The sequence below is a fragment of the Bos indicus genome, chromosome 10, assembly GCF_029378745.1.
Source record: "Bos indicus isolate NIAB-ARS_2022 breed Sahiwal x Tharparkar chromosome 10, NIAB-ARS_B.indTharparkar_mat_pri_1.0, whole genome shotgun sequence".
Taxonomy (NCBI): Eukaryota; Metazoa; Chordata; class Mammalia; order Artiodactyla; family Bovidae; genus Bos; species Bos indicus.
Window position 1 is genome coordinate 59,972,106 of NC_091769.1, and position 14,205 is coordinate 59,986,310.

The 14,205-nt window shown below is 37.3% G+C and overlaps 1 protein-coding gene across 6 annotated transcripts in view; it reads left to right on the plus strand.

Moving 5' to 3' along the window:
• The window catches only part of ATP8B4 (ATPase phospholipid transporting 8B4 (putative)), a 342,310-nt gene that overhangs the window by 55,928 nt on the left and 272,177 nt on the right, over positions 1–14,205 (plus strand). For all 6 annotated transcript variants that reach the window (XM_070797570.1, XM_070797568.1, XM_070797567.1 and 3 more), the window contains one exon: positions 9,304–9,371. In XM_070797570.1, the coding sequence (XP_070653671.1) occupies positions 9,344–9,371 (28 nt within the window). In that variant the 5' untranslated portion in view covers positions 9,304–9,343. The remainder of the gene's footprint in view (positions 1–9,303; positions 9,372–14,205) is intronic.

Sequence of the window (14,205 nt, forward strand, 5' to 3'; positions counted from 1 at the left end):
TGTTTTTCTCATAGAAAGTCTTTTCCTCAAAAAAAAAAAAAAATCCTTTTTGTGCATCTTCTTTTAGAGTCAGGGTGCTTCCTCTTGCCCTTCTCCTCCCAGAGATTTGCAAATTTCCTTCTCCTTTCTCATGCTATTCAGTTTGCCTGCAACACTCTTCCTATTGCTAACCAAACACTTCTCATTCTTTGAGGTTCTTCCTAGGTTGGAGGTGGGGTTACACAGGAGAATAGAAACCAGCCAGAGAGAGAGTGGCCAAGAAAGCCACAAAGTTCCCAGTTTGGGAGAATCTAAAACTGTCTTGAACTTGGAGTTGGGGTCTAGGAAGAGAGAGTTGCTAAAAGGAAAATGCCTTTAGTATCAGGAAGCTCTTACTTCATTCCTCATAGAAACTGAGAAATTCATTCTTTCATTTAGCAGACATTTATTGAGCACTGCTGCATGCCAGTCATGCATTTAATACGGAAGATACAACTATGGTCTGGACAGATCAGTTCTCTGCCCCACTGGAGTTTGTAGACTAAGGGAAAAACAGCTAATGTGATAGGCAAATAAATTCTAGAATTATAGGGGCTCTGAGATGATAAGTTCTTGATTCTATGGGAGCACATAGGAAGTGGTCTATCTCTGATTTGGGGAGCCAGGGGAGAACTCCTATAAGTGCTTAGGAGTGCAGTTTGAGTTGATATTGAAAAGATAGGTACAAATTAGTCAGGTGTAAGGATTGACCATGGGTATTAGATTATGACTGACAGAGGAAAGAACATGAATCATGGCCCTCAAATGGAAAAAGCTGAGTTGAGTGTTTCTGTAGTATAGACATGAGAGGGTGTGAGGAGGAATGGGGACTGTAAGGAGAGTGATGAGAAATCAGAGTAGAAAGACTAGCAGGGTCCAGGTTGCAGAGGGGCCACGGAATCACGTGGAATTTGATCTTTTTATTTTTTTAAGGCCAATAGGAGGTGATTAAAAGGTTTTAAGTAGGTGTGTGACATAATGCTGTTTAACTTTTATCAATATCACTCTGGCTTCAGTGAGGACCCAAGTCTATGGGTGGTCAGGGCTGGAACAGGGAAACCTATTAATGAAGGAATGCAGGGGAAAGCAGTAACCGGTCAGCCCGCCTGTCCTGGAGGCGTCTGCTGCCTAGGGCTGGGGCACAGTGAGGGGAGGGGAGGATTGTTTTAGGCAGCCTTGTAGCAGTTCGTAGAAGGCATTGGAAGAGGAACAGAAGAGTTATTGATGGGTCATATTGGAGGACCTCTCTTGGCTTCTCACAGCATCCAGCAGTAGTAACCTCATCTTCATGTTGGATTCATCAATATTAGTGACTTGTTCCTGGAAAAGCAGTGGGTCTTAGAAAGTGTTAATGGCCCTACATGTCAGGGACACCTTGCGGTGGGTGTTATTCCCTCAGCACTGCTGAGGCTATGGCTTTTCCTGGCTGTAGTGAATGGGAACTTATAAATCTAGGTGCACAACAGGGAGAAATGCTGATGGTTCAGGCTTTTTAGATTCTAGAAATTGATAGTGGAGAAATAGGTGTTGATGAAATTCCTCTGCATCCTCCTTTCTTGTAACTGCTAAGCCATAAGCATTGCTCTTCCTCTTTTCTGGTCTCTAGTTGAGTGACCAGCTTCTTCTTTCGTGGGTGTTTAATGCATCCTGCCACACCACATCTTTGAGCACAAACAAACAAGTCATTTCTCTTGCTAACCTAGGGAATATGAATTCAGAAGCTCTCCTTACTGTCATGTGTTTGCAGAGGTGTCTGAGTTCATGTCCATGGTCTACGGGGCTGACGTTGTTTGCCCTTTATTTATTCGTTCTAAATCCTTAATGGAGTTTGCCATATGAAACAATTGAGACCACATGTAGGGGAAAAAATGAAACATAATATTATTCTGCCCCCTATTTATTTCTAAATAATTTTATTTTTTCTTCCAATTTTATTGAGAAGTAATGGACATATAGTGCTGTGTAAGTTTAAGGTGTATAGCATGACTGGACCTACATCGTGAAATGATTACCAAAATAAGTTTAATGAACACCCATAATTTCATATAGATAAATTATTTTTGTTGTGATGAGAACTCATAGGATTTACCCTCTTAATGACTTTTGTATGTAACATACACTACTGTTACATTGATCATGGTTGCGCTTTACATGCCTAGTACTTATCTTCTGACTGGAAGTTTGTATGTTTTAATCACCTTCATCCAATTCCCCCCCTTCCCACCCCTTGTCTGTGGTAATAACAAATCTGATCTCTTTTTCTATGAGTTTGTTACTTGTTTTTTGAGGTGTAATTAACCTATAACACTATAGTAGTTCCTGGTGCACAACACAGTGATTCAATATTTCTATACAAAGTGATCACCAGGATAAGTCTCGTTACCATCTGTCACCCTGCAGAGATATTATGTTATTAGTACTATGTGCCCCACACAGTGCATCTCATTCTCATGGTTCATTTGTTTAGTCACTGGAAGTTTACACTTCTTAATCTCCCTATTTCACTCGTTCTCCTTCCCCCTGTCTCCCCATCCCTGCAACCACCTGTTTGTTCTCTGTATATGTGTTTCTGTTTTGTTTTATTTATCCATTTGTTTTGTTTTTTAGATTCCACGTATAAGTGAAACCATACAGTGTTTGTCTTTCTGTTCTTTCACTTAGCATAATGCCCTCCAGGTCCATCTGTGTCATCAAAACTGACAAGATTTCTTTTTTTTATGGCTGAACAGTATTTAATTGTTTATATACACCACACCTGTATCCATTCATCTATCAGTGGGTACTTAGGTTGCTTCCATATCTTGGCTATTTGCTTCCATATCTTGGCTATTGTAAATACTACTGTGATGAACATGGGGGTGCTTAATGTCCTTTTGAGTTAGTATTTTTATTTGGAAAAATACCCCAAAGTGAAATTGCTGGATCTTATGGTAGTTCTACTTTTACTTTTTTGAGGAATCTCCATATTGTTTTCCATAGTGCAAGTTCATAAGAAAACTCTTTTCTCTGCATCCTTGCCAACACTTTCTATGTGTCATCATTTTGATAATAGCCATCTGACATGTGTGAAGTGGTATCTCATTGTAGTTTTTAAAAAATTTAGTTGATTTGTAATGTAATTTTTACAGTATCGCAAAGTCCAGTTTTATATATATACACATATACACATTCTTTCTTATATTCTTTTCTGTTATGGTTTATCACAGGATATTGAGTATAGTTCTCTATATGCCTGCCAATGCAGGAGACATAAGAATTGTGGGTTTGATCCCTGAGTTGGGAAGATCCCCTGGAGGAGGGCATGGCAACTCACTCTAGTATTCTTGCCTGGACAATCCTGTGGACAGAGGAGCCTGGCAGGCTACAGTCCATGGGGTCACAGAGAGTTGGACATGACAAGTGGCTTAGCCGGCACACATACTGTAGGATCTTGTTTATCTATTGTGTATATAATAGCTTGCTCTGCTGACTTCAAATTCCCAATCCATCTCTCGTCAACTCCCTTCCCCACTGGCAACCACAAGCTTGATTTTTATATCTGTGAGTCTGTTTCTTAGCTAAGTTCATTTGTATCATATTTTAGATTCCACATATACATGGTATTATGTTATTTGTCTTTCTCTTTCTAATTTAGTTAGTATGATACTCTCTGGATCCATCCATGTTGTGGCAAATGACATTCTTTTTTATGACTGAGTAGTATTCCATTGTATGTATTATGTGTGTGTGTATACACACACACACACACACACACACACACACAGTGCATCTTCTTTATCCATTCATTTTTCAGTGAACATTTAGGTAATTTCCCTATGTCTTGGCTATTGTCAGTGTTGCTGCAATGAACATTGGGGTGCATCTCATTGTAGTTTTGTTTTGTATTACTCTGCTGATTAGTGATGTTGAGCATCTTTCTTATGTATCCATTTGCCATCCATATGTATTTTTTGGAAAAATGTCTCTTTGGGTCTTCTGATCATTTTTTAGTGGGGTTGGGTTTTTTTTTTTGATGTTGAGTTGTATGAGTTCTTTTTTTTTTTAATTTTATTTTATTTTTAAACTTTACAATATTGTATTAGTTTTGCCAAATATTGAATCCGCCACAGGTATACATGTGTTCCCCATCCTTAACCCTCCTCCCTCCTCCCTCCCCATACCATCCCAGTGCACCAGCCCCAAGCATCCAGTATCGTGCATCGAACCTGGACTGGCGACTCGTTTCATACATGATATTATACATATTTCAATGCCATTCTCCCAAATCTTCCCACCCTCTCCCTCTCCCACAGAGTCCATAAGTTCTTTGTATATTTTGGATGTTAACTCCTTATCAGATGTATCATTTGCAAATATCTTCCCAAATGCAGTAGGTGGCCTTTTTGTTTTGTTGATAGTTTCCTTCACTGTGCAAGTATTTTAGTTTGATGTAGTCCCATTTTTCTTATGTTTTTCTTGCTTACTTCATACATATACTTTTATATATTATGTAGCACATATACATTGGAGAAGGCAATGGCAACCCACTCCAGTGTTCTTGCCTGGAGAATCCCAGGGATGGTGGAGCCTGGTGGGCTGCCGTCTATGGGGTCACACAGAGTCGGACACAACTAAAGTGACTTAGCAGCAGCAACACATATACACACACACACACATATATGTACACCACACACACATACTTTTTCAGATTCTTTCCCCTGATAGGTAGGTTATTACATAATATTGAGTATAGTTCCTTGTGCTATACAGTAGGTTCTTGTCGGCTACCTGTTTTATACAGAGTGTGTATATCTTGGAGAAGAAAATGGCACTCCACTCCAATATTCTTGCCTGGAGAATCCCATGGACTGAGGAGCCTGGTCCACAGGGTCGCAGAGAGTTGGACACAACTGAGCATTTGTGTCTGTTAACCCCACCTCCCAATATATCCGTTTCACTACCCCCTCTCCCATTTGGCAATCATAAGTTTGTTTGCTCTCTTTGTGAGTCTCTTTCTTTTTGAAAATAAGATCATTTGTGTCTTTTAAAATTTTAGATTCTATGTGGAAATAATGTTTGTATGATTTTTGTCTTTGGCTTACTTTACTTAGTACGTGGTACTCTTTAGGTACATCCATGTTGCTGCATATGGGCATTATTTCATTCTTTCTTATGGCTGAGTAATATTCCATACACACACACATGCACATCACATCTTTATTCATTCATCTGTCAATGGACATTTGGTTTGCTTTCATGTCTTGACTATTGTAAATAGTGCTGCAGTGAACATTGGGGTGCATGTATCTTTTTGAATTATGCCCAGGAGTTGGATTGCAGGATCATAGGGTAGCTCTATTTTTAGCTCTTAGATGAACCTCTATATTGTTCTCCATAGTGGAGAGGGTTCCTTTTTCTCCATACCCTCTCTAGCATTTATTATTTATAGACTTTTTGATGATGGCTATTTTGACTAGTGTGAGGTGATACCTCATTGTAATTTTCATTGGCATTTCTCTTATAGTTAGCAATGTTGAGCAGCTTTTCATTTGTCTTTTTAATCACGATGGTGTGATCACTGACCTAGAGCCAGACATCCTGGAATGTGAAGTCAAGTGGGCCTTAGAAAGCATCACTATGAACAAAGCTAGTGGCGGTGATGGAATTCCAGTTGAGCTATTCCAAATCCTGAAAGATGATGCTGTGAAAGTGCGGCACTCAATATGCCAGCAAATTTGGAAAACTCAGCAGTGGCCACAGGACTGGAAAAGGTCAGTTTTCATTCCAATCCCAAAGAAAGGCAATGCCAAAGAATGCTCAAACTACCGCAAATTGCACTCATCTCACACGCTAGTAAAGTAATGCTCAAAATTCTCCAAGCCAGGCTTCAGCAATATGTGAACCGTGAACTTCCAGATGTTCAAGCTAGTTTTAGAAAAGGCAGAGGAACCAGAGATCAAATTGCCAACATCCGCTGGATCATAGAAAAAGCAAGAGAGTTCCAGAAAAACATCTATTTCTGCTTTATTGACTATGCCAAAGCCTTTGACTCTGTGGGTCACAATAAACTGTGGAAAATTCTGAAAGAGATGGGAATACCAGACCACCTGATCTGCCTCTTGAGAAATTTGTACGCAGGTCAGGAAGAAACAGTTAGAATTAGACATGGAACAACAGACTGGTTCCAAATAGGAAAAGGAGTTCGTCAAGGCTGTATATTGTCACCCTGTTTATTTAACTTATATGCAGAGTACATCATGAGAAATGCTGGACTGGAAGAAACACAAGCTGGAATCAAGATTGCCGGGAGAAATATCAATAACCTCAGATATGCAGATGACACCACCCTTATGGCAGAAAGTGAAGAGGAACTCAAAAGCCTCTTGATGAAAGTGAAAGTGGAGAGTGAAAAAGTTGGCTTAAAGCTCAACATTCAGAAAACGAAGATCATGGCATCCGGTCCCATCACTTCATGGGAAATAGATGGGGAAACAGTGAAAACAGTGTCAGACTTTATTTTTCTGGGCTCCAAAATCACTACAGATGGTGACTGCAGCCATGAAATTAAAAGATGCTTACTCCTTGGAAGGAAAGTTATGACCAACCTAGATAGCATATTCAAAAGCAGAGACATTACTTTGCCAACAAAGGTTCGTCTAGTCAAGGCTATGGTTTTTCCAGTGGTCATGTATGGATGTGAGAGTTGGACTGTGAAGAAGGCTGAGCGCCGAAGAATTGATGCTTTTGAACTGTGGTGTTGGAGAAGACTCTTGAGAGTCCCTTGGACTGCAAGGAGATCCAACCAGTCCATTCTGAAGGAGATCAGCCCTGGGATTTCTTTGAAATGAATGATGCTAAAGCTGAAACTCCAGTACTTTGGGCACCTCATGCGAAGAGTTGACTCATTGGAAAAGACTCTGATGCTGGGAGGGATTGGGGGCAGGAGGATAAGGGGACGACAGAGGATGAGATGGCTGGATGGCATCACTGACTCGATGGACGTGAGTCTGAGTGAACTCCGGGAGTTGGTGATGGACAGGGAGGCCTGGCGTGCTGCGATTCATGGGGTCGCAAAGAGTCGGACACGACTGGGTGACTGATCTGATCTGATCTGATGACTTCAGTTTTCTTAAATTTACCAAGACTTCCTTTGTTGTCCAGGATGTGATCTGTTCTGGAGAATGTTCCATATGCACTTGAAAAGAAGATATATTTTTCTGATTTTGGATGGAATGCTCTATAAATGTCAATTAGATCTATCTGTTCTAATGTGTCTTTTAAAGCCTGTGTTTCCTTATTGATTTTCTGTCTGGATGATGTTTCTATTGATTTAAGTGGAATGCTAAAGTCCTCCACCAAGGTGCTACTGTCAATTTTCCTTTTATGTCTGTTAACATTTGCTGAATATATTGAGGTGCTCCTGTGTTGGGTGCATATATAATTGTTATATCTTCTTCTATTGATCCCTTGACTATTATGTAATGTCCTTTTTGTGTCTTGTAACAGTCTTTATTTTAATGTCTATATTGTCTTGATAGGAGTACTGCTACTCTAGCTTTCCTTTGATTTCCATTTGCATAGAATACAGTTTTCTATCCCCTCACTTTGAGTCTGTATGTGTCTCTAGATCTGAAGTGGGTCTCTTACAGACAACATGTATATAGATCTTGTTTTTGTATTAATTCAGCCAGCCTATGTCTTTTGGTTGGAGCATTTAATCTATTTACATTTGAGATAATTATTGATATGTATGTTCTTATTGCCATTTTAAAGTTGTTTGATTTTGTAGGACTTTTTAAATTCCTTTTCTCTTTTGTTTACTTCTCTTGTTATTTGATAACTATCTTTAGTGTTGTGTTTGGATCCTTTTTCTTTTCTGTGTGTTTATCTATTATAGATTTTTTGTTTATGGTTACCATGAGGTTTTGATGTAGCAGTCTATATGTATACATGATTGTTTTAAGTTGCTAGTTTCTTAATTTAAAATGCATTTCAAGTATCCTGCATTTGTACTTTCCTCTGCTCACAATTACTGTTTTGACATCATATTTGTGTGTAGATGATTTCCTACTTTTACTATATGTTTACATTTATTAGTGAGCTTTACCATTTTGTAATTTTCTTGTTTCTAATTGTGGCCTTTTCTTTTATGCTTAAAGAATTGCTTTAGCATTTGTGGTAACACTTGTTTGATGGTGCTGAATTCTTTTAGCTTTTGTTTGTCTATAAAGCTTTTGATTTCTCCATTAATTCTGAATGAGAGTCATGCTGAGCAAAGTATTCTTGGTTTTAGGTTTTTCCCTTTCTTTGCTTTTAATATATCAAGTCACTCCCTTCTGGCTTGTACAGTTTCTGCTAAAAAATCAAGTGATAGTCTTATGGGGATTCCCTTGTTTATTATTTGTTGCTTTTCCTTTCTTGCTTTTAATGTTTTCTCTGTCCTTAGTTTTTGTCAATTTGATTACTATCTGTCTAGGCATGTTCCTCCTTCATTTAATTCTATATGGGACCATCTGCACTTCCTGGACTTGGGTGACTCTGGAAGGAATCACACTTGGCACTTAAATAAAAGGCAGGTGTTGGAGCATCACCTTTGTAATATTCAAATTTACAGGGTTTTGGATATATTAGAAAATTTGGCTCCATTTTAATCCCAAATTGAATTTCATACTTGTTCTTACTTTAAGTTCCATATATCTGCTATAATACAAATAGGTAATTTTTATATAGAATTGTCTGTCTTAAAATTTTTCTTTGGAATAGAATTGATTTACAATGGTGTGTTTGTTTCAGGTGTACAACAAATTGACTTGGGTCTCTCTCTCTCTCTCTTTCTATATATATACATATATACACACATACATACACATTTGTATATATATGTATGTATATATACACACATATATACACATTCGTATATATATGTATGTATATATACACACACACATTAATACATTCTTTTTTAAATTCTTTTCCATTATATGTTATTACAAGACATTGTACATAGTTCCATGTACTATACAGCAGATCTTTGTTGGTTATATATTTTATATATAGTAATGTGTATATTTTGATTGCAAACTCCAAATTTATCCCTTCCCCCTTTCCAATTTGGTAACCATAAGTTTGTTTTCTGTGTCTGTCTGGTTAGATTTAAGTCTCATAAATGGAGTCTGTTATTTGTTCTCTTAATGACTTCCTAGTCATCTAGATTTGACTAGGAAGAAAGTTGAATGATGGGAATTTTTGGTTAACAAGTGTTTCTCAAATACTAATGTTTTGTACATATCTCGTTTTCTTATATAGGCCAGCTGTGAGGCCTGGTGAAAAATAATCAAGTGCAATAATGTTCTGCAGTAAGAAGAAATCACTTGGTAAGTATTGAGTTCTTCAGGAGATACAAAGCAAATATGATTTTTTTAAGCATTCATTTTAATTTCAAGGAGATATGATTTATAAGCAAAAACCACATAGATCTTGAGTGTTCTCCTTGAGCTTTGACAATTTTATGTATATTTGTAATTTTCAAAAAGCAAGAAACAATATTTCTATCACTCCAGGAAGTTCCTTGTGCCCCCTTTTTTCATTTTCCCTGCATTGTACACAACCACCTTCTGATTTCTATTTGGTTGATTTACCTATTTTTGAAATTAACATAAATGAAACCATGCAGCATGTATTCTTGTGTCTTCTTTCACTAAGTGTAAGGTTTTTGACATATTTCCATGTGGTTGCGTGTATCAATATTTTGTTATTCAGTTTTTCCTTGTAAAGTAGTATTCCATTGTATGATTACACCAACAATTAAAACTAAGATCATATGGTTAGAAATAATTTAGGTTCACTATGGCAAGAAACATTTGGTTTTTGGTTGAGTAATTTGTCTAGCAAAACAGTTTTAATAGTATTCTAGTGTTAAGAAATACATTATTGTGACCTGAGAGTATTAATCTTGTCTTAAACCTTGTTAGTCAGTGATGTTATTGTGTAGTTTTTCCTTCAGTGGAAGTGTATTTGGTTTATTACTACTGTTTTATTTCAGACTTGTTAGAGAGGAAAGGCTGGATTAGAGTATATCTAATATTCTCCTTCTAATCCTATGTGTGACAGTTGGTTAACCTACTTTGATAGGCAGTTATTTCTTGGTGCAGTCTGTTCCCTTTTTGGACACATTCATTGCAATGTTCAGTCTCACAATGAGCTGAAATCTGTCTCAGTGTAGTTTGCACCTGTAGGTCATTAGTTATGCCCTCTGGGGCAATAGTTTCATATTTCCAGAGCTTATTTAAGAGTCTAGAATTATTGTCGTCATTTTTTCTTTTACAAATAAAGTGATTTATTTATACCTAGTCACTGGTATTACCTTAATAATGTAAACATTAGATTAACCAGTTTTGACAAGGACAAGTTTCCAACAGAATCTACTGTTGTGAGGTTTTGGTAAGTTCAGTTTCACTTTTTAAAAATAATTTCTATGTATATATGAACGCATATGTATAAAATAAGCAATTTTTTATAAATAAAATTAAGAAAATAGAAGTAACTGTAATTGGACAATCCAGAGATAACTGCTCCAGTCTGCCATGTTGTCTAATTTAGAGGGCTCCAATCAGTGACCTCTATTAATACGTTAATGTATATTTATCCACATATCCCCAGATGGAACTATGGTGTGCATTATTTTGAAACTGGCTCTTAAATATTAATCTTGTAATCACAGATACCTTTTCTACCTTAAACTTTTCTCTATAACATAATATTTTTTTATATTTTCCTCTAACTTTTAATTTTGAAAATGTTGGAACTTACAAAAAATTGGAAGAATGATAAACACCCAAATACCTTTCACCTAAATTCTACAGTTGTTACCATTTTGCCACATTTACTTCCTCTTTTTCCTCTCCCTTCCGCCAGCACACACCCAAACACATGCATACGCATAAATTTTTTGTTGTTGACATCATGACTCTTATCCCCAAATCCTTCAGCACAGATCTCCTAAGAACAAGGACGTTCTCCGTCTTAACTGCAGTATTGTCACCACATCCAAGAAGTGTAACATTTATGAATAAGTAATATACATTCCATTTTTCAGTTTCCCCAACTGTCCCCACATCTCATGTCTCGGAGCTTGTTTTTATTTTTGGTATGATATCTAATTATAATGTTCACACATTGTGTTTGGCTTTAAACTCCTTTATTTTCTTTTAGATTTAGAATAGTTTGTCATCACATTGATTTTTGGCCAAAGTCCGTTCCGAAAGTCATTCCACTCAGTCGTTTTGGATTGAACATCTTGGGTGCAAATACTATGAAATAATATTTAAATGGGAAACTAATAAATTAGTTACTTGAACCACTCTTGATGGGAAATACAACTTGCTGATCTTCCTCATATGGAATTTCATTTTACAGACTGTCATAGCTATTTGTAATGAGCTTTTAAGTAGCCCATTTGTAAATAGCTTTGTAATGAGGTGAAATGTTGCCACATCGTTGGGTCTGTATTCACTGTGGTGCTAATTGGCAGAGAAAGCTGAGGCTAGTTCCTTCCTCTTGGACTTGTTACAATGGCCACATGACTTGAGGCACTGACTTTGGTGTCACCATCATTTGCATCATCATGATTGGGAATGTGACATCTTTAGATTATATCAATTCTTATAGATCTATTTATAGACTGGAGATCTTTGTTGTTTAGTTGCTAAGTCATGTCCGACTCTCTGTGACCCCATGGACTGCAGCAGCACGCCAGGCTTCCCTATCCTCCACTCTCTCCTGGAGTTTGCTCAAGTTCATGTCCATTGAATCAGTGATGCTATCTAACCATCTCATCCTCTGCCGCCCTCTTCTCCTTTGGCCTTCAGTCTTTCCCAGCACCAGGGTCTTTTCCAATGAGACGGCTCCTCATATCAGGTGGCCGAAGTACTGGAGCGTCAGCTTTGGCATCAGTTGATGCTGGAGACCTTATTCAATCTACAGTATTCATTTACTTACCATTTTGCCACATTTGCTTCCTCTCCTTCCTCTCCTCTCCTTCTTCTCCTCTCTCTTCCACTCCTCTATTCACGCAGTCAACAAATATTTTTGAGCACCTATGATATGCTAGGTAGTACCAACTTTACTTCACATAACTTTTTAATGATTTAATAAAAACACATATCTTTATACAATTAAGTTTACAGTAGCAGTGATAACTTAATAACAATTTACCAAACGTCACTACCAGTATGTTTTCCAGAGGAGCACAGACTAGAGAACTTCTAGTCAGCCTGCTGTTGTCAGGGGGAGAATCAGGCAGAAGTGATATCTTACTTCAATGAGTTATTTAAGATCTATATTTAAGAAGTGTGCACTTATATTTATATAAACTTTCACAACATCATCAGGAAGCTTGGGACATTGATGATGTATGTGAAAATATAACAAGCTAACCATTAAGTGTTGTGGGAACCCAAGAATTTTCTCCCAGATATATGCTTTACTATTTATTATCTCCATATCCACATAAATCTCACAGTCTTCAGCATGTGGAAAATTCTAGCTAACTGACTCAAATATTTAAAACACACTTACAATCTATTCTTTTTGTTTGTTTGTTATTTGTAATTCATCCTTTTGGTGTAAGCTTGAATGGGAAATCCAAAGATGACCACTTTAAAGCATATATGTGCTTCATATTTTACATATGAACAACAAAGAATGTTGCTCATATGTAAAATACCTAATTCAGGTTTTAGGTTGTTAGGTAATATGGTAAGCAAAAGAGGTAGATAATTGGAGGCTTTATTTAGGCTGTAAAGCTATTATTGATTCCAAAATGTGAAGGTTGTGGAGCGACATGCATTATTCCACAGGGTGCAGGGTGGGAAGATCAGACCAAGGTCACATTATGTGTTTCAAAAAATATTGAAAATTAAATTTTACAGTTGTGAGGGTTTAAAGACAAATATAATCCAGGTTGGACTCATTATTATGTATCCATTATTATTATATTCATTTTGCTTCTAACTTTAAATGAAAATTTAAACATTTTTGTGTTCCTTAAAAGTATTGTGGGCTCCAGATGCTGCATATACTGTGCCTACAAAGGAGGTAGTGCTTTTGTTGAAGTTAAGATACCTATATATTATTTAGTAGGTACTGGGTTGTTCCTATTGCAGAGGACTGGTGACACAAAAGATGAATAAGACATTCAATTTGTTTCTTTTATTTATATACTGGTTCTTTAATGAAACTATCCATCTTGTTATCATAGTTATTTTAAAGTCCATATCTGACAGTTCCAATATCTAGATTATCTGTGAGCCTGCTTATATTTTCTATCTCTTGATTTTCAATAGTTGGTTGTTGTGCTGTATCATACCTACTAGTTTATTATTAAAATCTATACATTGCATATGAAAAAGTTACAGAGGGTCTGGATGTTATTTTTCTTCAGGAGATTTACTTTCTTCCAGCAAGCGGTAACAGAAGGAACAGGTCATTTTGATCCAGTCAGGGACTGAGAAAAGTTAAGGCTGGGTTTCAGTGTTTATAAGACCTTGTTTGCTTTAGCTTTTTCTCACTCTAAGTCAATCCAAAACCTAGTATGTTACTAGGGCCCTTCTTTTCTGCCAGGTTCTGAATTCTAATTATTGTCTCATCTCTGGGCAGGTTAGGAATTATCACATGCCTCAGGGGAAAGGAACAGAGTATCAGGTTCATCTCAGTATATTTCTCTTCTCTGCTGAAACTTTTCCCTTAAAGTCCTGGCTGATTTTGTTGTTCCATGGTAGTTTCAAACAGCTTTGTATATGTCATCTCTTATCATTGTTCTCAATAAATGGGTTTTCCTGACATTTTATCCTATTTTAGTGGGAAGCAGATTGTTTTAAAACAGTCTGTTTTATAAGATTATCAGAAAGCTACATTATATCACATTATTCTATAGTTGTTCAGTTCAGTTCAGTCACTCAGTAGTGTCCGATTCTTTGCAACCCCATGAACCACAGCACGCCAGGCCTCCCTGTCCATCACCAACTTCTGGAGTCCACTCAAACTCATGTCCATCGAGTCGGTGATGCCATCCAGCCATCTCATCCTCTGTCGTCCCCTTCTCCTCTTGGCCCCAGTCCCTCCCAGCATCAGAGTCTTTTTCAATGAGTCGACTCTTCGCATGAGGTGGCCAAAGTACTGGAGTTTCCGCTTTAGCATCAGTCCTTCCAA